Genomic DNA, 26,794 nt, shown 5'->3' on the forward strand with positions numbered 1-26,794 from the left:
ACTTAAAAAAAAAAATCAGACCTCCCAAATTTAAAGACCCAATCCAAAAATGGGCATCTGAAATGAACAGACATTTCTCAGAGAAACAGAAAGAGCAAATAAGCATATGAAAACATGTTCAACATCACTGGTCATTCAAGAAATGCAAATGAAAACAATGCTGAAAAGAATGGGTGCTATCAAGAAAACAACCAATAACAAATGCTGGCAGGGGTGTGAGGAGAAACAAACCCTTCTCCACTGCTGGTGGGGGTGCAGACTGGTGCAACCACTGTGGAAATCAGTGTGGAGAGTCCTCAAAGAAAACTAGAGGTCCCATTTGACCCGGCTATTCCCCCACTGGGGATCTTCGCAAAAGACATTATACCACAGTGATACACACACACCCACATCTTCACTTTATCTTCTCAAAAGAAGTATACCATACAATAAACTGACTTAAAGGGATCTAATGATGCAAAGAATAAGATATAGTTGAGAAAAGAAACTAGCATTTATTGGTATGCCATGGGCCAGATATCATGTTAGGTTTCTATAAATATCACACAGTCCAATTAACTTTGCTGCCATCTACTGTAACATCTGGGGAATGTCATTTATGAAAGGGCCTTAGAGATATCAAGTTCGATAGCCTTATTGGGATCAAAATGGCCACGTGTCTGAACATCTCATAGTCTAGTTGGAGACAACTGGTTGTAGAGATACATAAATAATTACACCATTGTGATATGTACTGTAACAAACATATAAAAATGGTATTGTAAAATATGTTTAGGATTTACTAGATGTATTTCATTCCATTAATTGCACTGAATTCAAATAGATTCTAAAATAATTGTATATCCAAATTTAAAATTCCACAATTTATAGAAAAAAATTACAAAAATCAGGAACCCTAGAAATACCACCCCTCTTCACAGGGGTGTTCTTGTATTTGTTACCCACCAACTTGATCAGTGCCCAAATGAGTCCCAGAACACATTTTAGTTGCTAACGAGGAATCTCTTCCTCCAATATCGTAGGGAACAGGGGAAGGGGACGTTACTAGAACCTCTGCAGTAAGTCCTAGTCTCCTGCGAGCCATGGCAGCACAAGGTGAATTACAGGAAAGGTAGAAAAATGAGACTGAGAAGAAGCTAAGCTTTGGGTCTGATCAGTGCTGCTCTGGGTGGGAAAGAGGAAAGCCCCTAGCTTACCGCGCCTTTTATTTGGTACATCACATCGAGAGAAACAAATGTAACAAATGACTTGCAGAGAGTTCAGTACATCCTGCGTAAATAAGATGTAACAATCCAAGAACAAGGAAGAACTGAGTAGATGTTCGTTCCTCCCAGGATGTCTTCAGCTGGTGTAATCTTGTCCTGCAGCCTCACAGCATCACCCGGTCACTGAGGTCTCAGCTGTGACCGGGGGGCAAAATGTAATTATGTCTGGGAATTCCATAGCTGGGCTGTAGGCAGGAGAACTAGGCTAACCAAATGGCTTTTCCCTAAAATTATGTAGCATTGCTCCCGACACAATATTATAATAGTTTCAGAATTTCCCATTAATGAAAATGTACTAAATTACTATATACTTTCATAAATGGGAGTATATGGGTCTCATAACATACATAAGGTATAATAAAAATATAGTGTTTAAATTAAAAACAATTATTACAGTAAAAGACACAAGGCCATTAAGCCATCTCAAAATATTCCCCTTTACTTCAAAGACACTTATCCCATGTTCTTGCCACTTTCTGAAGCAGTCCTGGAAGTCCTCTCCCATAAGTCTGCAGGTGCACTGTTGCGGCTGCCTCCACGTCCTGAGCTGATGGTCACTGACTTTGCCAGAAGTAGCACGGTGGCAGACCCAGTGAATGAGTATATATATAAAATGCATATATACCACAATGTCTTAAAAAGTCTACCTTTCCATTGGATGGCACTGAGCAGCAGCATTTTACTGTATTTTTTATCATACCTCATAAAGACATTCATGAAAGACCTCCAGAACTGCTTCAGAAGATGGCAAGAATGGTAGGATAAGTGTGTCTGAAGCAGGGGTAAGCTTTTTTGGGGATATTAATGGCAATGTCTTTCACTATAACACATTAAAAAAATTTAAACATTCACTGCAGTTTCAATCACCACTCATATATTATATTGTTTTATAGGTGTTTCAAATTATTTTTATTTTGAATAATTAAAATGAATTACCAGAATAAAAATACAGTAAGAGGGAAGGAGACTCAAATTGGAGGAGACATTTCACCTTATTTAAAAGTGAGCTGTGTATCATCATGAAACATCTTCCTGACTCTGCTATATAAAGCAGAGACAGCATTTGGAAGATCTGTGATTTGCTGTGAGGCATCTTAAAATCACCCCGTCAGAGAAGGCGAAAGTGGCAGTACAGAAGAGAAAGGACTGTTTATTATGCCATAAGTAACTGGAAGCCCACCTGCTTTATTTATCTGCCTCCCCTGGGTTTTGTTTTTTCACAGATGAACACTCCTCTCTCTGTGTCTATGGTTCTGGACATCTGTAACTCAAACAAAGGCTCTAATCTCAAGAATTCCTGCAGTCATCTTTTAAAAATCATTAGCATCCGCACTCAAACAATCAGAATCACCTCTCTTGTTTATGCTGAGAGCCCATATGAATCAGTAGTTAAGCAAGCTCCCAAGGAAAAGCTGCTTTTCTGTCTTTCTTCCGGGATAAGTACCATAAACATTTCTCAGGGAAAATGAACATGTTGAACTTGTCTTTATGTGTTTCAGAGAACAATTTTAAAATTTAGTATCATTGTACTGTTACTTATGGAGAAGTAAATATTATAAGTTAATACTTAACATGCACTTAAGTACTCAATAAACAGATGTTGACATTACCCCCATGTATGGAAGAGGGTGACATACAGAAAGCTCAGCAACCTACCCAGAGTAACTATGCTAGTAAGTGGCAGAACCAATAACTCCCCAGCCTGTAACATGACCCATCACAGGACAATAACTTGCACCCTAACAACTGATATGGTACTCACTAACTCTACAGTGCCTAAATATATGGCCTTTTATTATTATTTTACATAGTATGTAGGGTTTTTTTGGCAGGTATTTTACTTTAGCTTTGAGCATGGGTCTAGGTTATCTAAAGAGTACTGTAAAAATAATTTACAAAAGTAAAATGAACCAAACAGATTCAGGAAAAAAATCACTTTTCGCAAACATATGTTTAGCAGATACAGTATATGGCATCTGATTTATATACTTGCCACATGTGTTATCTGAAAATCATACAGAAAACCTATTTTAAGGCATGCAAATTTAGTATATTAACAAAGTCAGTATGCAAAGCATGTTAAAGTGCTCTCTTTACTAATGCATGTAACAAAATATACTGATTATGCAAGTACATTTAATTGGATATAATTAAAATAATGAGATTTAAATACTGATGATTTTAAAATGAAAAAATAGAAGATGGAATTAGCCATGAGATGCATTCAAAATGTTAATGACACTTGCAATGTCATTGCTACTTTAGTATACAATACTTCTGGCTTAAGAAGAGCTACCACTGGCCATTTTTGCCCAACTTTAAACACCAAGTTTTGAGATGTATTCCCTCAGTGACATAAAAGATTTCAATAGGGAAAAAAATTTCGTTAAATAATATAATAATGCCTTTTGTTTGAATAATAGCTCTTTTACAAATAATTTAACATCTAGATAGTAACTTACTTTTTTAAAGGAAGGCATTGAAAAAATAAAAAAGCAAATTTTCCACAGATTGAAGTGTTTCTACACAATCTCCAAAGTGCACACCAACCTCATCCTGACCGGAAGATATCAAATTGAGGTACCCTTTCAATGGCGGTGCCTTGAAGAGGCCGAAGAGAATGGTCTATGAAAACAACAGGTCTGCACTGGGAGACCACGTTCACTTTACTTGGTTTAGAGCTTTAAGGAGCCTCCTGTCTCCCACAACACTGAAGGAGGAAAGATAGGCACAAATTTGGCTAGGCACAAGGACCTGAAATTTCGATTACATCTCTTTTCTGATTTCTTGGTCTAGCTCACTAGTGACAATACAGAAAAGATGTTTTAACAGTAACTTTCATTAAATTAGCTTGAGGCTAAAGTTTTGATTGGTAGAATATTCCAATTTTCTATAATCAGAAAAGGAAATGGAAGTTTAGAGGTCCACATAGACCTAAATTTCCTAAAGTTTCTTTGAAAAAAAAAAAAACCCACATTGGCTTCAGTTAACTCTAGCAGTTAATTTAAAAGTTTACATTACCATTTACTGATGAGGAAATGGGACACAGAATTAAAGTGTCCAGTCCAAGCAATGTAACTAGATATGGGCAGAACACAGGAAAAAAGACACAATCTTTGGACTGGGCAGCATAAATTCTAGATAGAATTCCAGGTTCAAATCATGAAAACTCCATTTCAAGTACAATTTCAAATTCAGGCTACTGTAATGCAGAGATCACAAAGGATCTGTTAAAATTTGTAAGGACTAAGTATACTTTTAGGGATAGCTCTCTTTTTTAAGGAATTTAATGCTTGCCTCGTACCTTTCATCAGATTCCAGACACAAGCAGTACTACAAACAGCTAAGGGCTCCACACCTGAAACCTTCTAGCAGTAACATTCTCTAGGAGCCATAGGCTATGAATCCCAGCTTCCATAAACAGCACATCATGTCTGCCACTTGGGTTTTCATAGTGTTTGCAACCCATATATTGAAAAAGCACTGGCTGGGCTGAGTGAAAATGGGAAAAATAATGTCAGTTCACCGGAGGCATAGCAGTACAAAATGCCTCTCATAATTCATCAAGATAATGACCAATTTGGGATAGAGAAAGGAACTAATGCACTTCAACAGTAGTCAGTAAAATGAATGCAAGTCCTATCCCCCAAACATGTAATATTCCAAAATCATTTAATGTGATCGGCAGCATCAAATATAGAAAAATGGATCTCTATTTCAAGACACAGTGGGCTCTTTTCCAAGCTCACAGGTTCAGGGTACTCCTCCTGTGCACCAGATGTCTGCCCCCAGGCTCCGAAACACCTACCAAACACACACAGAGGGCCTACTGGCTTCCCACTGCCTTGATGATGCAGGTTGGAAGATATTAGAAAAATGAAAGAATTTTGAAAAATGTGTTGTTTATTCAATTTTTACCCTCAAGTCAAATAGATACAGCTGAACTAAAACACTTTGGAAAAGAAAACTGCAACTAATACTACAAAATAAGCAAGTTAAAATGATTTCTATAAAAAGCGAGGGAGTCTTGTGGGTTGATAGCTTAACAATGAAATACACAAGATTCTGTTACTTCTTCATATGTCAGTACAGGAAACATTTCTGGCTTTGTGTGCAAAATGTAGTATGTCTGGGTAACTACTGGTCAGCTCAGGAAGTTCTGAAGCCATCTCACCACCCAGAGGAGCAAGATTTTGAATAATATCATTTTTAGATGTTATAGAAAAAGAGGCCTACATATGACCAAAGTAAAGAATCAATAGAGAGGTGAAGTTGTTTCTTAGTTTTCATTTAAAATGTCTAATACGAATATTATCACATATAAGATCCAAAGTATACTAAAACAAGCTAAATTCTTTTATAACTCTCAGGAATTTCTCTCTTAAAAGAATAAGGAAAAAAACTACCTCAGCATGAAACACTCTTCTTCCTGGAACTCCAGTAATAAAACTGTATTATAAGAAGCCCCTGAAGAAGATAGAGAAGGCTTAGAACTTTCATCTTGTACTAAATGCAAAAGAAATAGTTACCCTATATTTACTACCTGTATATGTCTGTACAGTCAAAAAAATATCTACAAGTAAGGCAGCATGGCATGGTGATACACAGCATAGGTTCTAAGTGCAGACTACATATTTCAATCCTAACTCTAAGAGCTAGTACATTTGTAAACTCGGGCAAATTCCTTAACCTTTCTGGACTTCAGTTTCCTTGGCGATAAAAACGGAGGTAGTAATTATGATCACCAGACGATCCTTATTCTGAGGACTGAGCTAAAATAAAGTGTTTAGGATAATCTGATGCTTAGCTATATTGTAAATGTTAGTTATTATTACTTCATGTTAATTTTCTCATTTAGTATTTATGACACACCTGTGAGATATTAGTACTGTCATCCTACAGGTGAGGTAAGTTAAGTAATGTACTCATTCCACAAAAGCAAAGCAGAATTTGACTGCAGATCCATCCACTCTTTTCTGTACCTAATACTTCACATGGTCCCCACAGATATCACTCTTATGTCATTATAACATTTATCAAAATATAGATTGGTCTTTCATCCTCAAAATAAACTATATGATGACAGGGATATTACTGTTTGTTAGTCCACCCATTGTTCAACCATCCATATTTCAGAGGCTGTTATATGGCAAGCATGTGTTAGATGCTGGAGTATCACGCTAAGTCATGGAACTCACAGTCTACCAGAAAAGAAGACACATGATCAATAAATACATAAATAAACTTTTAGAGATGTAATGAAGAAAAGGAACAGGATGCTAGGAAGGATGTAAGAGATGAATATCACTTAGCTAGTGGGAGAGAAGGGTTAAAAAAAGGGCCCTTTGAAAGAAGAGACCCTGTAGAGTAGGAGTTAGCTAGGCAAATAGATGGAGACAGAAACCACCTGTGCACTGGACTCTAAGAAGAGACTTCACCTTGCACGTGAGGAAGGGAAAAAGCTACATGGCCAGACGAATCCTGAGCTCAGGACAGAGTGGTATGAGAAGAGCAGGGAGAGAGGAGAGAGCAGAGCACATAGGAGTAATAAGAATTTGTGAGTTTATTGTAAATTCAGTGAGAATTCCAGCTGCTGTTTAGAAAGATCACTCTAGCTGTGGTGTTGATACCACACTCGAACAAGAGAAAGCTGGGGAGGACAATGGAAAGCTGGAACAGTCTATCATGGAAACTGTGATGGTGATTTGGGACTAAGAGAGTAGCAGGGAGTGCAGGGAGGTTTGTACAGATTAAATAACAGGATTTCAGTAATTTGTTCACTGAACGAATGGTTCCTCAAGCAGTGCTGTTGCTGGTTCTAAAGCAAGCACTAACCCACATGCATAACCTCTTCCTGAGCAGTATAATCATTCAGTGGGCACGGGAGACACAGGAAGATGCTGAGGAAGTAATTACTAAATTCATAAACCAGCTGGCAAAACCCCACTTATGAAAACTTCTTGATGTATAAAGGTACCTTTGTGAACCAAAACGCCTCTCCCATTCTGACAATGGAAAATTTTAGAAGCCAACTATCTTTCTCCTATGTGACTTTCCCAGCTTGTTAGAGAAATGTATTATTTAAAATAGCCTAGAGCTATGCTGCTAGAAACACAGTATCACATTAAGGGTGCTGAAAGAAAGCCCCTTCATTTGAAGGAGAAAAAAGAAAGCTATGGTTGAAAAGAGAATCTATACTCCTCGTTCTACTTTTCTTCTGGTGACAACATGGTCACTGTCATTACTTCCTAAAACAGCAATACATTTTAATTACCTGTTAGCAACAAATTCAGAGTCATATACATTTTTTTATAAACTGAGAAACTCACAAGGTCACAACAGAGTGTCTTCTCCATTTTATTTAATAATTTCAACCTTTGTCAATAAGATACTTCTTTTGCTAAAATGATAAAATTAAAACCATTTGGAAAATAAATGTTTGTCCATGTGGATATGAGAACATGGGAATCAATTATAGTGAACTGAATTCAAAATCTAATTGTTAATGCCAACACCTCTCAAGATATTTTTCCATCCTTAAACAGGCCAAGAATACTATTAATGGGGTAAAACAGAGAGAGTCAGGCTTACTTAGATATCAGCTGCTTTCCTGCTAGCACTAAATGAAACTAAGACACTTGATAACTTCTCAATAATTAAAGCTTTAATTGCTATTACTTAAAATGGTATATGCCTGGGCCCAGGTGATCAGCTCAAGTGTCTGGAGGCACAAATAAAACTTAATTTTGCACAGAAAGAGAAGTCTCCCTGGCAAAAGATTCTGTTCCAAGGTTCACCCAAATATCCTGCACAGCTTTGATCCAAAGGCCAACTACCAGTTCTCCATTACTGCTTCTGCAGAAGCTCAAAGTGCAGGTGGGAGAGAGATCTGGAGAATAAAAGGAGCTAAACTAGACTTCTATGTGAGGAGATTTAAAAGCTTACTCTATAATTTGCCTTCTTCCATTTCAGAAACCACTTTTCCCTGCACTGAAAATAAAGCTTTATGTGGTACTCTCTGTACCTTTAGAATGTCTTTGGAGTCTTGAAAATGCGTTTTCTGCAGAATCAGAAAGTGCTACAGAACAGCATCAAATAATGCTTTGGTCTTCTTACTCTAAGAACTATTTCAAAGAATCTTAGTGGCCATGGCAGATGATAAAACAAGATCTTAGAAGCTTAAAGAAGTTTAAAGTTGAACAAAGGTACAAGATTTTCCATCTATTCTTTATCACCAAAGAAAACAAGACTGCATCTTATTAACTAAAAATTCATACTTCAGCACCATACCAATAAATCATTAGTATCCTAAGTTGATATAAGAGAAATGATTATCAAACTTATGAGAGTCTCATTTAATTATGCTCTTTTGTCTCTTTTAGTTGGCACCGGTAAAATTAGCATAAAATTATCTTCACTGGTAAGAAAAGTCATTTATTCTAACATGGAAAATAAAAACCTAAGCATAACCTTGTATAACTACTAATTACAAAAAATTAATAGTTTGAAGTATTGAAATCTTAGACAATATTCAGTTAAGATCTATGTGAATCTACAAATCAAATGTTATTTTCATTCATAGTATTATCTCATATAGAAGCTAAACTGAGTAAAAATGTGTCTTTTCATATTTGCTAAACAATCTAGCAAGGCCATTTAAAACAAACATATTCCAAGTTGACTACACATACACTGGAAGGACGAATACTGTATACCTAAACTATAGCAATCTGTATTTCAATCAGTTTTAAGCCAACCATAGTTGTGAACACAAACAGTACAAAATATAACATCACCCTTTATTTGAACCCAAATCTTAAAACTTTTGCACTATGTACTTCGCCAAGTTATTGGCCAGTTATTGTCAAAATAAAACTCCTTTGACCTCTCCTTAAATGGATGAAATTTACTTTCCTTCCCTAGAGAAATGCTACAGTATAGTGATATCTAAAGCATACAATTAAATTAGCTTAATTATTTCATGTCGACTTGATAAGTCACTACTATTTAATGCAAAAGCTGCCACTGAAAATTAATGACTGGTAGTACTGCTTCAATAGATCAAATGTCTAATACACATAAAACATTCAAAGAAGTTCTGTATATCTTACAGCAATTCAGTAGAGAAGTCTTGTCCCAGGGGTATGTAAATCTGAAGTACAAGAAACCTCTGGATCAGCCCAACTAGAACAAGAAAGGGAAAATACAAATTCAGATGTTCAAACTATTTATACGTACACATAAACAAACACAATCACATATCATCAACAAGCTGAAGCTTCCAGCATTTCAGAAATATACAGACCTGCAATATCATTATATGAGTTATAACCTCATTATGAAAGTGAAAAAAATTGATGAAAATCAAATCAAACCCTAACAAGAAATGTTGCCTTTTAAAGTGCCATCTGTGGCCTTGGTGAAATTTTTATGAAAGTTAAAAAATAATAATGTTTCATTTACTATTTTTTATTAGGCTGCAAGAGAGTATACACATAACCTGCACTCAACAGAGACATATAAAATTGAACTATAGATTCCCATCAAGGTGGCCATAAAAGCATGTGGCAATTATTTTTATTCACTGACAGTTTTAACTGTACTAAACAACTTAATAAAAAACAATAGCTCAAGAAAAACAATTCTAATTATGACAATGACAACTGAAGGTTTGCTAAGTCATTGTGTGTTTCATACAGTTTTAAATGTGTCCACAATGAGATGGAAGAATGTATTTTCATTTATAATACTTTTGTTAATTTAATATATTTTAATTCCAAGAAAGAACTGACAGCTTTTATCCCTTATTACTACTGTCATCTAGATAAAAAAATATTTGGAGAAAAACAAATCCCTATTTTTTTTTTTAATGATACTGGGAATTGAACCCAAGGCTTTCACACTGAGCTATATCATAGACTCTTTTTAACTTCTTGTTTTGAGAGAAAAAGATCTTTTTGTCTTCCTAAATTGTCTAGGCTGGGATCTAACTTGTGATACTCCTGCCTCAGCCTCCCAGAGTGTTGGGATTACAGGTGTGCACCACCATGCCCGGCTCCTACAGTACTTCTGATAGCTGAAGTCTACAATTGGTTTTTTTTTTTTTTTTTTGGTACCGGGGATCGAGCTCCGGTCCTTGCGCCTGTGCAGCAGGGGGTGAAACCACTGAGCTAAATCCCCGGCCCTACAACTGGTTTTTTAAAATCAATTGATTTTATATTAGCTATCCAGATCCATTCACTTAATGCTTTTTCTCTTAGGTTTTGAACTTTGTTTGATCTCTCAATTATGATGCTCTCAACAGATGTTTAGCATCACATCTCCTAAAACAAGCAATTCAGACCTTTTTATTTTGATGCTTAGTAAATACAGACATCTTCATTCTGTCTGTGAACTTCTATACAAGCCAATAGTACAGGCCATCAGGTGAATAAAAGACTTCAAGGAAAGCAACTGGTCTAAAATAATGCCATTTTCTATCTATTCTAACTTAAGACTACTTAACAATTTTGAGTATTTTTAAGTAACAGTACATTTTGGTGGTGTATATAAAGACCTGGTTTATAATTCCTACAGCAAACTGGTAACATTCCTGAACAACCTAAAGAGTCCCTATGGTTTATCTCAAACTTAGTTTCTAAATAATAAACATATTGATCAGATATGTTTAATAATATTTTAATCAAGCATATAGAGATAACTTTTATCTAAAAGTACTAAGCTTATAAAACTGATCCAGAGAGCCAACAGGAGAGCAGGGAATGTAATATAAATATGGATGTAACAGGCTCTGGCCCTAGAAAATTCTCTAGAAATCTGATTTTGTGATATTTATGGGGACAGCCAGTGAAGCAAGGTCTACAGAAGCAAGTGAGACACCAAAATGAGACCAACTTAAATAAGGCATTGCTAATAAATCTCTCTTGCACCTTGTACTGATTGGTCCTGCAGTGCTTCCCTGTCACACACTGGTCCTGCAGTGTTTTCCTGTGAAGACAGCTGTGAGATTACCAGGATAAATGAAATCAATCTTTAAAAAAGGTCCCTAATTTATGCCACCAATCTCAATGAATCAGTCATGTTCCCTTCAAACACAAAGAGCTACACATACAGGGCATTTTTGTATGAGCCTAAATTTCATTTTAGAAATGAAAGATTTCTTCCCTCAAAAAAGGAGAGCTTTGTAATTCGGCTTTCTCACGTACAGAAAGAAGCCCTAGGTTCCAAAAGGTTTTGCCTCTGAGATTAAAAGAAGCATGATGAAACGATATTGTGATGATCTGATAAAGAAAAAAGTACTTTAGTAACATGTGACAGATCCTATGTGTCAGTAATGCTAAATAAACTCCACAGAAATAGTTTCTCCAGTAGCTTACTAAATTTAAACTGACTCTTCATGTCTACATTATATCTAAAAATCATTCTAAGAAATGCTGAATGTGAACTTCTGCTAATCAAAAAATGTTCATCAAGTATACGAAATATGTAAAAAATTTTTCTTTTTCCTGAAACATGCAGGTTTTGGTAGTTTTATAATCTGTTATCTGCTTGAGACAAACTGCCTATTTTTAAGGGGTTAAGCTCTTTGTTCTTGGGAATATTTTAAAATGTACTTACCTAGTAAAATACCACCAGAGTTTTAAGCACTGGTTTCATTAAAGCAAATGACAGACTGGACACCTCTGCTACATGTTCCAAGAGTTATATTGTCCAGATAGCTGGGATGAGACCACATTACAGCCATCCCTTACAAATGCCCTGAAAAATCACAAGTGAATTCATTCCATGATTACTACCACGGCTCTGGCACAAAGAGCACAATGAAGTGTGCCTCTTCCATCTCAACACAAAATAATTACGTCTGTAATTATGGGCTATTCTGTATCTTGTGGTCAAATGAGTAAACCTGTCTGGGGCCTTTTAGTTTTCATCTAAAAAAGTGGGCTAACAATTTTGATTATACCTCACAGAAATCACTGGTACTTATTAAATCAGCCCTATCATCCAACAAAGATTTACTGAACACCTACTATGTATGAGATTCACTGGTGAAGTTTTTGCAGTGTTTTTCAGTAAATAAGTTCTGTCCTCTTGGAACTTATATTCTTGACCCATGGATCAGAAGGTCAAGGGTATAAAGGCATATAATGCTGAGTCCTTGGGAGAGGAGCAGGAGGAGTAAAAGTTTTCTCAAATAACACTGGAATTCTGCTGGGTAGAATAAGAAGGAATTGACAGGCAATGGGTTTAGAAGCAGGAGAGAGGAACAAATACTGGAGACGGAGAGAATGCCCCACCCCGTGCTGGAAAAGGAGGTAGTAGGCAGCATGAACTTGCCAAGGCTTAAGGAGCTGGTAGGACACAGAAGAGGAAGAGCAGGAGGAGATGAGTCAGAAGACAAGCACGTGGGGCCCTGAGGGCCATGTGGAAGGTGCGGGTCACCCTAAAAATCAGTGGGAAGCCATTCAGTCATTGTTCAATGAAGATTTACTTGAATGTCCACTAGGATGGTGGCACTGTTCTAGGTGAAAAAACAGACTAAACTGTCTCTAGCAGTAGCGGCTTGCTTTGGTGATGGGTGAAAAAACAATGCTCGAGCATAACAATGACACAGCACGTTAACTGGTGAGCTAAGTAGAGGATGCTGGAGGTGAAGCAGGGCAGAAAGAATCAGGAGCAGAGAAGGGAGGTGAAGCTCGGGCTGTAACTTAAGTGAGGGTCAGGTGGGCCTCACTGAGAAGGTGGCATCCTACTAAATGCTTGGAGACAGCAGAGGGGAGTGAGCCATGCAGCCCTCTGGGGAAAGAAAGCGCTACTCTGGTTGGAGGATTCAGCCTCTGCTTGGGCAGTGACAGGGCACTGGGCCATGGCTCCAAACAGCAGAGTCCTGTACGGCTGGAACAGGGTCAGCAAGCGAAGGAGTAAGAGGAGACACTGTCAAACAGCTAAGAGCTTGCCAGGTTCTTAACTATCCTTCAGACACTTGGTTTTCACTCTGAGAGAGATGGGGCATTTTCAGCAACGCAGTAACACGATTTAAATGTTACTTAACAATTGTGAAGTATTAATCTAGATGCTAATTGAACAGCAGACTACAGGGAGGCTAAGTCACAAAGAGGGACACAACTGGAAGACAAGTGCAGTAATGCAAGCATAACAAAGGTGCTTGGACCATGGAATAGCACTGCAGGTGGCAAGAAGTGGTCCAATTCTTGATCTTCTTTAAAAATAGTGCCAACAGGATCTTCATGGATTGAATGAAAGTAAAGAAAACTAGAAACTGATTTAATTAAGACTTCTGAGTATGAGCAATTGAAAAGACAAGTGGCTAACAACTGAAATGAGGCAGTCTGCTGGAGGAGGAGAAATTTCTAGAAATAGAGACCAGGAATTAGGCTCTGGATATACTACGTGTAAGCTGTGCATGTAGAAATGTCACATAAGTGGTTGATGTACAAGTCTGGAGTTTAGAAGTTTCAGCTGGGAATGTAAACTGCAGTAAAATAAAGGTGGTATTGAAATCAATGAGCCCAAAGCCAATAACCAAGGGAGTAAATGTAGATAGAGAGTGGAAGACTGAGTCCACGGGCATTGGAATAACATTAGGTTGGGTTGGAGACAAGAAAAAGAACCATGAAAGGAGACTAAGAAAGACCTGTGAAGAAGGAAGAAAGGAGGGTGGCCATCCTGGAAGATGTATTTCAAGGAGTCGTCAGCTCTCTCAAATGCTGCTGATACATGAAGTAAGATGAGAGCTGAGAACTCGCCATTGGATCCAAGAATACAGCAGTTACTCGTGACTTTGACAAGAGCACTATCAGGTGAATGAAGAGATCAGAGTCCTGAAGGATTTTAAACGGAGGAAGTCATGATTTTAAAAAGAATATCAAAGTCAGGGTATGAGGAGGCCTCAGGGAACCTCCTGAAGGTAACCTCACCCCCAGAGCAGCTGAAACTTGGGTCAACATAAAGCTCGAGAGATGCTGATGGCCAGAGACACACCATTTGATTCAGATGCTGGGGCAGAAAAACCAATGGCTTCAAACAGAAAGTCCCGAAGACTTCCCAGAGGACAGATGCTCATGTATGACAGCTGCTTCTCATGGGCAAATCTGTAGCAAAGTCCATGCTACAGCGCATACCTGAGGAATGGTTCACTCAAGCCTCTTGAAGGCCAGAGGCTGACAACTATAGATTATAATCCCAATTGTCAGTGTCTTATGTGGCAAATTTAACTTACTGAACATCAACTGTGCGTCAGACACTAAATTGGAGGCACAAAGATGACTCAAAGTCTCTGCCCCAGAGATGTGCACAATCTGATATTCATATCACATTCTTTTATCTGATGGATGCTGAGTGGGAAAAAAACTTTGATGTATTTAGAAATCCTCAAATATAAGTTAATTCAGAAATACTGCTTATGAACAGTTAAACATCCATGATTTCATTATTAAACTTTCTTCCTAAGTACCCAATATAGTCAGAATCAACATGAAATACCTAATGCCAAGCTTGGATAAGTAAAATGTTTACTTACTCTTAAAATAGGAATACATAATGGTAAATGAACTTAATTTAGAAATGGTAATTGAAAATATGACATTTAATTTAAACTTAACTATACCAACCTCACAAGGGAGGTCATTTTAATACAAGTAAAAAAATAGCTATACATTTCTGTTATCAAAAATTCCAAATAACTAATATTAAAGGCATTAGTACAGGGTAAAGAACATAAACTGTTTCATTTGTTATAGTGCTGTATGTGCTACAGAAAAGCAAGATTAATGTTTAATTACAGGGCATAGTACAAGAAATACATGAAAAGATTCTTCTGCTTCTTGCAATTAAAAACCATCATCTTTCCATTAAAAAAGGTAATTATAATACATTAAATTTGGTTTCTAGGGAAAAAAGACAGATAAGTGCAGGAAAGGGGAGCTTGTATTTAACCACTTAGCCTTTGGTAGAGGAGAAATGTTTCTCAGAGCCAAATGAGAAGTGAATGATCTTTTCAATAACATGACCATGTGCACAGACGCCAGGGCATTAAATGGAAGTACAGGTAGGCTTTATAGATACAACAATAAGAAACAAAAGAACTAACACTGATGTAAAATAGTTACCTGTCTCACCAAGTCAACATCCAGAAATGGATGTGTTTCTTATAACAATAAAGTACAGTTTCAGACCTTTCCCCCTAGCTTATTTTCTTAGTTTACCTTATTTATAAGTATGAATTCATGTGGAAATGAAAAATAAATCTTGCTATTAAACACACACACACACACGATGAGGAATCTCTTCTAAGCTTTACTTCTCATGTTAATTTAGAAAGAAATGCTGGCAGCTGAGCATGGTGGCACATGCCCGTAATCCCAGCACTCTGGGAGGCTGAGGTAGGAGGACTGCAATTGCCAATCCAGCCCTGGAAACTTACAAACTTAGTAAGAGTCTGTCTCAAAATAAAAAATAAAATAAAATTTAAAAGTATGGGCTGGGGATGCAGCTTCATGCAAAGGGCCTGGATTTGGTCCTCAATACTGAAAACAAAACAAAACAAAACAAAATAAACCTTAAAAAAAAAAAAGGCACACCATTTTAAAGCAAATCATCTTCTCTCTGTAACTTCTCTGACTTGGTTTATAGTCTTAGAAATCTAAATCACAGATGTAGCAGCTAGAAATAGTACATAAAGCACAGAGTTTATGTACATTTAGAAAGCTGAATTAAAATAAGAAAATTAGGTATCAACAACAGGTCTTTTCATAGTGTCTGGTGCACAACAGGTATTCACTGTTAATGAATGAGAGAAGGACCAAGTAAATGATAAATGTAAAAAAGAACTGTCTACTTATATTTGCTAAATCACCTGAAATCTACATTTAAAACAGAGGACACACATTCGAGAGATGCAGATGAAAAAAACGCTGGGATTCCACTTCACTCCAGAAAGAATGGCTGCTATCATGACATCAACCAATAACAAATGCTGGCGGGGCTGTGGGGAAAGAGGAACCCTGCTCCACTGCTGGTGGGAGTGTAGACTGGTGCAAGCACTGTGGAAATCAGTATGGAGATACCTCAAAGAACTAGGACTGGAAGTCCCATTTGACCCAGCTATTCCCCTGCTGGGGATCTTCCCCAAAGAATTAAAAGAATCATACCACAGTGATGTATGTGCACCCATGTTCATAGCAGCACAGTTTGTAATAGCTAAAAGTTGGAAACAGCCCAAATGCCCATCAGCTGGAGACTGGATAAAGAAAATGTGGGTTTCTTAAAAAATGGAGTACTACTCAGCCATAAAAAATGAGAAATTAGAGACATTTATAGCTAAGTGGATGCACATTGAGGCGATACTCTTAAGTGAAATAAATAGGACACACATGTATAAATACCAAATAGTTTCTCTGGTGTGAGAAACTGAAAGTGTAAATAAGGACTAAATGTATAATAGGTAATGTGAAATAGGAAGAAAAGGGGCAAAGGGGAAGGAAGTGGGAGGGCTAGGGGAAAGGATAGAAGGGAATGGGATTAATATGAGAAAATGGAAAAATAGGAACAAAATCTTTGTAAATAGGATTGGAGGGGTTGAAGGGAGGGCTGGGCAAGGGTGAAAAATAAGAACCAAGAGAGATTATGTAAAGGTGCGAATTTCCAATGATGAATGTCATTATATTGTATACCTACAATGTACCAATGATTAGAATGAATAATCGATAATGTAAAATAGGAAGAAAAGGTCCAAAGGGGTAGGGGTAGTGGGAGGGGCAGGGGAAAGGAAAGAAGGGAAAGGAAAAATGCTGAGAAATGGAAAAAATGGAAATAAAGTCTTTGTAAATAGGAAAGGGTGGAGGGGGTGAAGGGAGGGGTAGGAATGGGGAAAAAATAAGAACCAAGATGCATCATGTAAAGGTACAATTCCCAATGAGAAATGTAATTGTGTTGTGTACCTACAATGTACCAATAAAAGAATTTAATTAAAATAAATAAATAAATAAAACAGAGGACACGGCTCATGGAAAATATGATAAATCATTTTGATAAATCATATTTCTTAAATCAATCTCAGTTTATTCAAAGCCTAGTCTGGTGGCACAGCCTTGAATTTCAACTTCATCTCTGCCAACACTGGGCCTTTGACCACAAATTTAGGTGAACTTTCAGAGTTTCTTCTGCTTTAAAATACTAATGCCAGCTTCCAAAGTGAGACCTGAAACCAACTCTTTGAGCTTTTTGTTAAATCACATAATCATACATGTAGATATCAATTCAGGGTCTTTGCATTGAGCCAAATCCCTAGCCCTTTGGTTTTGTTTGTTTGTTTTATTTTTGCTGTTGTTTTTTGAGAGGGAGTCTTGCTAAGTTGTCCAGGCTGGGTTTGAACTTGCAGTCTCCTGCCACAGCCTGCAGAATGCTGGGTTTACAGGTGTAATACACTATGTCCAGCTTACCTGATTTCTTAATAAGGAACCAACCTCAATTTGTTCATACATAAAAGAGCTACTATGGGGCCGGGGATTTAGCTCAGTGGTTTCACCACCTGCTGCGCAAGCGCAAGGACCCGAGTTTGATCCCCGGTACCAAAAAAAAAAAAAAAAAGAGCTACTATGAAGATTAGAAGAGTTAGTACATACAAAAGGCTTAGAAAGTTACTGGTCAGAGTTAAGTGCTTGATAAATACTATTATCATCATACTTAACGACTATTAAATAATCTTCTGAATCTTAAAAATACTTCTAGATTTCTAGTAGATAGAAAGGCAGAATATATTTTTTATTTTTTATTTATTTATTTATTTTGGTACCAGGGATCGAACTTGGGTCCTTGTGCTTGTGCAGCAGGCGGTGAAACCACTGAGCTAAATCCCCGGGCCCAGAGTATATTTTTTAGTATACGTGCTGCCGAAGCAAGCACTCAGAGTATATTTTTAAAAGGCCTCTCATAGTGCCTGACATATAGTTAGTTTCTACATTAGAAAAAAACCACATCATATTAACAGATGCCAGTAAAATTCACACTAATTCTGTATACCTATTTATGAGGCATAAATGCATAACGTTATTAAAGTTTCAATATTAAAAACTTTACTTACGGATCTGCTTATTCTCCTTTGGTAACTGAATTTTGTTTGTTTGGCTGCTGCCTTCCAGAACAAACACAAAACTTTTAACTTCTTTATCAAACTCCTATAGAATGAAATGAAAACAAGTAATTGAAGTATATTTTATTTAGCTGCTTCTATAAAATTGAAATTGTAAATCCAGAGGCAAAATGCCCCATATTCAAATGACTTAGAAGCAGGTTCAGGCCTTGAAGATTCTCTTTCCTTGAGGCTTGCTGGAAATTGGAATACAAAAGCCATACTGAGCCACTTGGTAACCCTCCTATATGGTGTCAGGACATCTTTCTTCCAAATGACAGGGAGTTCTCCAACTTCAGGGATTCCCAAGTCACTAACATAGAGTTTCCAGAATTTAGTGGCCACTCTTCCCCTTTAACCTGGCAATTTCTAACAGCACAGGGCTGAACATCACTCCCTGTCATGCTGAGGAAACCACCTGGCCTATGTTGTACCTGGTATGGAATTTCCTTGATTTCAGACCATGGCTCACCAAATTATTTTGCACCTGTTATAACTAAGACATTCTATATAGTATTTACTTAAATCAACATGAATTAAAATGTTACAGTTAAGGATACCTAAAAAGCTAAAGTGAGAGAAGCAGGAAAGAAAAACCTAGGAACGAAAAATTTGCTATACATAAGATGCCAATTTCCATCAAAGTGGTAATGTGAGTGGTTATTATCTTGGGCAAATTCTCAGTCTCTGAGTATAAAGCACCTTTGTCACATTTTCGCAAATTCTCCCAGTCTTCAGCATTATACTGGGCTTTCTGTATATGTTAACAAATGCACTGTGACTAATGGCTGCTAAAAATTAAGGAACAAATTTCTATTGTATTCACTACAAAAGCATCTCTATGTATCTGAAATGAACACACCAGGTATATTTTGTATTCTATCTATGCACAAGCTGGGCATGTATTTAAAACTTTTTAACAGCTTACTAAAACCTTCAACATGATCATAAACTACTGCATACTCTGGTCTCTGTCCCAGTTTTAAACGGCATCTTCTCCCTCATTCTCTTCTTCTTAGCCTCAAAAGCCTTCTTTCAGTTTCTTGAAAGTTCTCAGCTCTTTCCTGATGGAAGAACTCTGTATATGCTTTTCCCTTAGCCTAAAATGTTCTTCTGTCTACTGCTTCCACTCTGGCTAGGTGACTCTTACAAGCTGGGTATGGTGCCACACACCTGTGATCTCAGCACTCTGGGAGGGTGGGGCAGAAGGGCTCCAAGTTTGAGCCCGGCCCGGGCAACTCAGCAACTTAGTGAGACTCCTGCTCAAAATGAAAACATTTTAAAAAAGGGGAGAGGGGGTTGGGAGGTACCTCAGTGTGAAGGCCCTTGGTTTAATCCCTAGTACTGGAAAAAGAAAAAAGAAAAAAAAGTGAACTCTTAAAACTCAAATGTCATTGCCTTGGGGAAGCCCTTCCTGATGTCTGTATTATACACTCTGGCAGTACCATCTATCTCTCATTCATAGTAACAGCTATGTAATTTTAAGCTTACCCTCTCCATGTCTTAATTTTATGGCCTATCTATAAGTATACAGCCCCCTATCTCACAAGGAGGTGGTATTTCGATTACATAATAGCACAGAGCATACCTAAAGAGTGTAATGCTATGCTTGCAAGCACTCAATAGGAGCTTTAAAAATAGCCCGTGGAATAAGACCCTACAAAGGCATTCTTGGTTAAACAGGAGACAGCAAGAGAAAGAAAGGGTAGGGGTAGATACAGGTGTTTCGACCTGGTGGCAGCAAGCTAACAGCTGTTTTTCCTCGAGTAGTCATGAGCTCTCCTGGTGAGTGAGGAGGGCTTATCCTGGATATAGGTTGGGGAATGAGAGTAGGGAGTTAGGTAGGTGCAAAGCTGAAGATAATAAAGAAATAGGATAACTCTCTGGGCTGTTCAGGCTGGATGTACACTGTTACCAATCTAAAAGGCTATAGCTATTTTCTCCAAAAGAACTCAGGAGCCCATATGCAGGCAAAGAAAAGACTGGGGATTCAGAAAGGGTTGGCTCATCAGACATGATGAAAGGACAAAGAGTGAAAGCATCCAATGTCTTTACCGGAAAGTGACTGAAATGAGAATTTGGTTTCTGGGTTGGAGGAAAAAGAAGTGAAGACAGAGAAAATAAATAAAACTAAACAAGGGCCAATGGCCAAAGGCTCCCAATTAGACTGAAGAACAAACATAGTAGGAGTACCTGAGCCTTAAGAATCAAAGACAGGGGTCAGAGAGGGACATCTCAGTGTTTCACTCAGTAATTTCAGATGTCTTGCAGTTTGTGGCAATAAGGTCTAGGGTAGGGCAGCAGGCATGGATGCTGCAGCAGAGTGGAAGAGGTCATTAAAGATGAAGAAATCAAGAGCTGAGATGCTCGGGGCTTAGATAGACTTTGCTCTCTGATACTGAAGTCACCCAAAATGACAGAGCAGGACCTAGAATACAGAGAAATGAATGAACTATTTCAAAGTCCTAAACAAGGGAAGAGTGGCATCCAGGAGGGCTGCAGTCAACAGTGCCACAAAAGGGTTTCAGAGTAAAAGAATGGGAAAAACAGATCTGAAATCTGATCAAGCCCTTTTTTCTATAATCTTCACTCATGTTTCCTCCCAGGATTTATGTGGCTGTTATATCAGACACTTACTTTCCAAATCACAGACGGACTGCCAAGGATCTTCCATTTTGCTCCAGGATTTTTTCCCTGAGCACTAAAGATTTCAACAAATGCACCACCCTAGAAAATAAAAATAAGATATTTAAATTAAAGTGAAATACAATGTTAAGGAGAAAACACCACAAAGTCTAAACCCAGTGTTTCAGGCATCTGTGGGTTAAGTAGATCTAGGAGGAAACACTATGCTTTCTTTGTACCCTGATTATATATAAAGCAGAAACATTCTCATTTGGGTGACCCTGGATTAACAGATCTAAGGAACTTATTTTTAAAACATGATAAACTTTAGATAAATTATGCCATATAAACATTACTGGTGAGGCTCATTTACTTGACATGTATAGATCAAGCTTCTAAAACATTTTATGGAACCCAGACTAAAAGGTTGAAACTCAATTACTGAATTAAACCAACAAATTCTTATGATTACCCGTGATTACAAACTTTCTGGTAATGCTGACTGGGGCTCTAGCACTGACTTAACTATTTGACCTTGGAGGTATTGAACTTCTTCATTCTCCAGCTGTAAAATGGGTTATTATATTACAAAGGATAGTAAACATAAACCATAAAGCACATAGCAAGAACTAGTAGTGCCATCAAATATTATTTTTAAAAAAGGGAAAATTAGTTTAGTACTGGTTAATAAAAAGCCTTGGGAGGGATATAAGAAGATTTTTTTTTCCTTTTTGGTACTGGGGATCAAACTCAGGACCTTGCACTCATGAGGCAGGCAGCAGCACCACTGAGCTAAATCCTCGGCCCTAGAGAAGATTCTTATTTTGAGCGTTTCATAATATCTTATTTAATACTAATCAACTTGAAGATACATGAGAAACAATAATCTGTACAAGAAAAAGAATGAAGTATTTCTATAAGCAGAGTACTTATTCTCCATTGTAAACCTGAGAACATGAAGAAACATGCTTATATAAAAAAACTCTAAATATATCACCAAATATTCATATACTTTAATTATAAAAAGCGGAATTAAATAAGATGATCTCTGAGAAAGTATTGCAAAAACTGAGAATCTGAGACAAAGATGAAATGTGGTTTGAATTATAAGCAACAATGAAAGTAATTTTTGTAAAGAATTTCCAGCGTTTAATTTTTTCTAAACACTAAGATATTTTAGCTTCTGAGTTTTAACACATAATAATGAAGACATTTAATTTCTCTTCCCTAGGCAGAATTACGTGCAAAACTGTATATGGCATAGAATTACTACCGATTTTAGGGACAGGTCATATTTCACTATGAATTTTAAATTTGAGACAGCTTGGTTTTTAAAAGAGAAAACCCTTTATATTTAGTGAAATAGCAACCTTTTCCTCCCCACTTCGTTTTACTTTGCCATGTTTTCTGAGTTTAAGTTTCCTGTGGTGGGCATATGCTTTTTAACAAAATACTTCACCTACATGAAGTGTTACAAGAAAGCAAATTGCCACCTACTCTAAGGACCAGTAGTGTTTGGTGAAAAGGGCGAAGCAACAAAGAGGTGAAGACGAGGGGAAGGCTGTTTAAGGCCAGTGAGAAAGTTCCTAAGGGCAGGACTGTAAATAGAAGTGTGACCTGAAGTAGAGGTAAAGAGGGCAGGGCAGAAGGCCAGGGCCAAGGAAGAGCAGAAAGGGAAATGCCCACTGAGGTGAAGAAGCTATGCAAGGAACACCCAGAAACACGGTTCCTCCAGGTGTGACCCCTGGACCACCAGTAAGAGAATCCTGTGAGGGAAGCTGTTAAAAAGGCAAATTAACTACCCTAAGTGTACAGCGTTTGCGAGTCACTGAACCCGAGTTCTGAAAGGACAGCTCACAATCACAGCGCCCTATTTATGGTCGGGCCTTACTCCATTCACGAATTCACTCATACTTCTAGAATAAGTGCTGTAGAAGGGGGCACAATACTCATTTGGTTCTGAGATACCAGGGTGCATCAAGAACGCATATTCGAAGATAGGCAGTACAACACAGGGAGTCGGTGCTTTTGTACATGGGAAGGGACTGAGAAAAGTGAGATGTGTTCTGTACCTGTACCTACATGTACCAACTCCCCACGATGAATGTAATCATCACAAACTGCAAACACGTACTAATAAAAATGGGGGGGGCGCCCCCAAAATCTCTAGGCCATGCCCTGGAGATTCTGAGCCAGGCTGTTTTGCAGGATGTAAAATCTGCGTTTTAATCAGAATCAAGGCGCGGGCCCGGAGAGTGAACAAAAGTCAAAAGTTATCTGCCCAGAGGCCTGGCTGCTGTCTCTCGTCTTTTCCTCCGTGTGAAAATCACTGGACTCGATTCTTTCTTCCCCAGGTCCCCACTCGGACCCCGCCCCAGGAGCGCCGGCCACAGCAGCACGGAGAGCGGCCCGGGTTACCTGGTACTCATTTTTGAACATTCCCGCCGGGGCCCGGGGCTGGGGGCACAAGGTTCCGGGGGCACAAGGTTCCGGGGGCACAAGGTTCCGGGGCCTCCAGCGCGCGCGGCCGGGCTCCGACGGCTGCAGTCGCGGGCGGGAGCCCCTGGCCCGAGGGCCGGGAAGCGCCACTGGCTCGGGCTCTTCTCAGACCCGGCCCGGGTCAGCCACACCGGCAGCCGCCGCACCGCACCATCGCAGGCCCGCCGCCGTGGGGGCGAGGGCGCAGCTGCCCGAAGGCTCCGGCCGCCTGCGGGGAGCGACTGCGTAACCTACGTGACGGACGCCGGGCGGCGCGGGCACCGACAACCGCCCTCCCGCCCCTGAGCGGCCGCGCCCCGCCCTTGCTCCACTGCTCGCGGGGCGCGCTTGCGCGCTAGGGCTTGCTGGGGAGTCCTGCCGCCTGGCTCCTGAGGCGGCGGGTCGTTGCCTGGGCAACCCAGGGACTCAGCACGAAGGTATTGTTTGCCACTCGTGACCCGCGCTCTCTGTCAGCTCCAAAGCTTTTCTCTGTCACGTTGGCCTGATCTCTCCTGGTTGTAAATATTAATCACTAATAGGTGACTGAAGGATATGGAGTCCTGCAATAATGAACCTCCCAGGTGGCCTTTGGTTCGCAGGTTCCCCAAATGGGGCTTCTTAAGGCAGTGATAAGGTCTTCCGGACCCTTTCATTGTTTGAGAAGGCCCTAAGAAGTGAGGATATTTGCCGAAGATCACTGTGCACTTTGGAAAGCCAGTATTTTTTTTTTTTTTTTTTTTTGCTCAAAATAGTAACATATTGAGACAGGCACCGTCCTAAGTGGACAATTTGGTTACTACATTTAGTTTCGATATTAGAACCGCTCTTACATTGGGAGGCATTATTGCCGGCTGTTAGGTAAGGAACTGTGGCAAGGAAAGATGATTAATTAGCTTGCTGACGGTCACTGGGCTCGAAAGTGCAGATACTGGTTGAGAACTTTTGTCTGATGCTGTAGCCATGGCTGTTAGACCGGTGACACAAGATTAATAATGATTAGATACAAGTAACCCATGGGTTTCCTACAGTGGTCCAAGTGATTCACCGTTAACCTGCGAGGTATGGATTAGCTTCCTCTCTATTGGGGGTATTGAAATTCAGAGTTAAGAATTTTTCAAGGATGCAGTGCTGAATTTCAGTTATGCCTGGGTCTGAAGCCTGACACTACTCTACTTCAACCCTAAAGCCTCAAATATTTATCGTCCCTACCTTATGTCAAGCACCACGGGTCAGGTATGGGATGCAAAAGGAATGTTCTCTGGGCCTGCACCTTATCAGGGCTAAGAGCAGATATGGGACAAACCCATTTGAGCACTCTTTTAAGTCTAGTATAGTGGGGCCACCACACAGCTATAACTATAATGTGTAGAATATAGACTTCATGATTTTCAGAGTTCAAACCTAGTAACCTGGCAGTTTTTTGCAAAGCTCTGTGCTGTAGCTTTGGGAATTATGATCAATAGACATGATCTATATCTTATGAGATTTGTTATTTATGGGCAACATTTATTTATTCATTTAACTCATAGTTCCTAGGAGCATAGTATGTATGTTTCTGATACTATGCTAAGATGCTGAAGACGAATGAACAAGCAAATAATTACAACTTGTAACAAATGCTATAAATGCAGTGATAAGGAAAAACATTGGCAGAATATCTTTGTTTCCTGTAGCTTTTGTAACAAATTACCACAAGCTGAGTGGATTAAAACAACAGAAAAATACTCTTTTTTTTTTTTGGTACCAGGGATTGAACTCAGGACCTTGTGCTTGCGCGGCAGGCAGTGGAACCACTGAGCTAAATCCCCAGCCCAGAAAAATATTCTTTCATAGTTCTAGAGGCCAGAAGTCCAAGATCAGGGTGTCTGCAGAGCTATCCTTTTTCTTGAGGCTGTAGAGTAAAATCCATTCTTTGCCTCAACCAGCTTCTGACGGTGGTTGTCATCCCTTGGCTTTGTGGCTTTGAGTCTCCAGTCTTCTGCATCCACAGTCACATTGCCTCCCCTCCATGTGCATCTTTCATGTGTATCTTGTATAAGGAGACTTGTGATGACATGTAGGGGCCACTTGTATAATCCAAGGTAATCTCTCTAAGGTCTTTAATACCTCTAAAAACACCTTTTCTAATTAAGAAGTTTAGAGAGTTGATGTGCATATCTTTTGGGGGACTATTTTTTGATCTATGTAAGTATACTTATACTATAATGCTAAACATCTTTTGATAATTGCTATAGGGAGACAAAAGGTAAGAGAGTATAGGAGGAGTCTGGGGGACATGTTGAGGCTTCAAACTATGTGGATCCCTAAGAAGCATATGTTGATGTCATAACAGAAGTAAACCCCACACTTTCCCCTACTTTATTTTCTTTCTACCCTTTATGATTATCCAAATTAATGTAATATGTATAGCATCCATCTTCAACTCTTAAAAGGTGAATGAATGACATGAGGTTAAGGTCTTTTCAGTGTTCTTTGCTTTATTCTATCCTCCAGGTAGTGCCTAGCACAGTGGTATTTTACAAATACATATTTGTTGATTTAATGCAAGACTCTGTTATGGCTCGTGTCTAGATGTCCCCCCAAAGCCTCATATGGTCATAGGTGGGGCTTCTCAGGGGTGGCTGGATCTAGAGTGGAGTGTGTGATACTGGGATCAAGGGTGTGTGATTACTGAATTAGTCCACTGATTAGTTTGGGATAGTTCTGGGTAGGATTAAGGATGCCCCACCCTGGGTATGAGTGCTACCCGCCCCAAGGGGATGTATCCTGGATAAAATATAAGGGACAGGAAAAGTGCTGTGGTCATTTGCTTCTTGCTGGCTTTGCTGCCTTCTGCCTGCAATGAGCTGTTTCTCTTCTGCAGTGCCCCTCTGCCTTAGAGCCATCCAACTATGATCTGAAACCCCTACAAACTGTGAGCTAAATAAACCTTTCCTCCTTTAACTACGAGTGTCAGATATTTTGTCTCAGAAATGAGAAAAGTAACTGAGACAGACTCATTTTCCCTTTTTCACACTCCTCATGTCCCAAAGAAACTTTTCTTCAAACCTGGGCCTTTTCCCTCCATCCCAGCCTCACTAATTGGTATCACAGTGCTCCTGTTCCTTCATACCCTATGGCGGGCAGCCTCTAAAATGGCCTCTGGTGGTCCCACTGTCTGGTGTGTGTGTGTGTCCTTTGGTGTAATCTTTTCCCCTTGTGGGACCTAGTGACTCACTTCCAGTGAATGCAATGTGCTGAAAATGCTGAGATGTGTTGAGAGCTTGGGTTACAGAGA

General features: G+C 38.9%; 1 protein-coding gene and 1 long non-coding RNA gene across 19 annotated transcripts in view; one reads left to right on the forward strand and one right to left on the reverse strand.

Annotated features, from left to right (window-relative positions):
- The window catches only part of Cfap20dc (CFAP20 domain containing), a 241,213-nt gene extending 217,448 nt beyond the window's left edge, over positions 1-23,765 (reverse strand). For 6 of the 11 annotated variants that reach the window (XM_021244038.2, XM_004864448.3, XM_087182491.1 and 3 more), the window contains exons 1-4: positions 23,458-23,765; positions 21,052-21,141; positions 18,367-18,460; positions 9,377-9,449 (exon numbers count right to left, since the gene is read on the reverse strand). In XM_021244038.2, coding sequence (XP_021099697.1) covers positions 9,377-9,449; positions 18,367-18,460; positions 21,052-21,141; positions 23,458-23,478 — 278 coding nt within the window. In that variant the 5' untranslated portion in view covers positions 23,479-23,765. Of the gene's footprint in view, positions 1-5,671; positions 5,733-9,376; positions 9,450-18,366; positions 18,461-21,051; positions 21,142-23,457 lie in introns of those variants that run through there. The other 5 variants (XM_087182493.1, XM_021244043.2, XM_021244039.2 and 2 more) reach the window with 5 other exon arrangements.
- Positions 23,766-23,822: 57 nt separating this feature from the next.
- Positions 23,823-26,794, forward strand: part of LOC147826491 (uncharacterized) — a 222,929-nt gene continuing 219,957 nt past the window's right edge. For all 8 annotated transcript variants that reach the window (XR_015439616.1, XR_015439612.1, XR_015439610.1 and 5 more), the window contains exon 1: positions 23,823-23,954. This is a non-coding gene — a long non-coding RNA (uncharacterized LOC147826491). The remainder of the gene's footprint in view (positions 23,955-26,794) is intronic.

Source organism: Heterocephalus glaber, unplaced genomic scaffold (genome assembly GCF_053883595.1).
Source record: "Heterocephalus glaber isolate CG9 unplaced genomic scaffold, H.glaber_assembly_v1.0 deba00001472, whole genome shotgun sequence".
Classification (NCBI taxonomy): Eukaryota; Metazoa; Chordata; class Mammalia; order Rodentia; family Bathyergidae; genus Heterocephalus; species Heterocephalus glaber.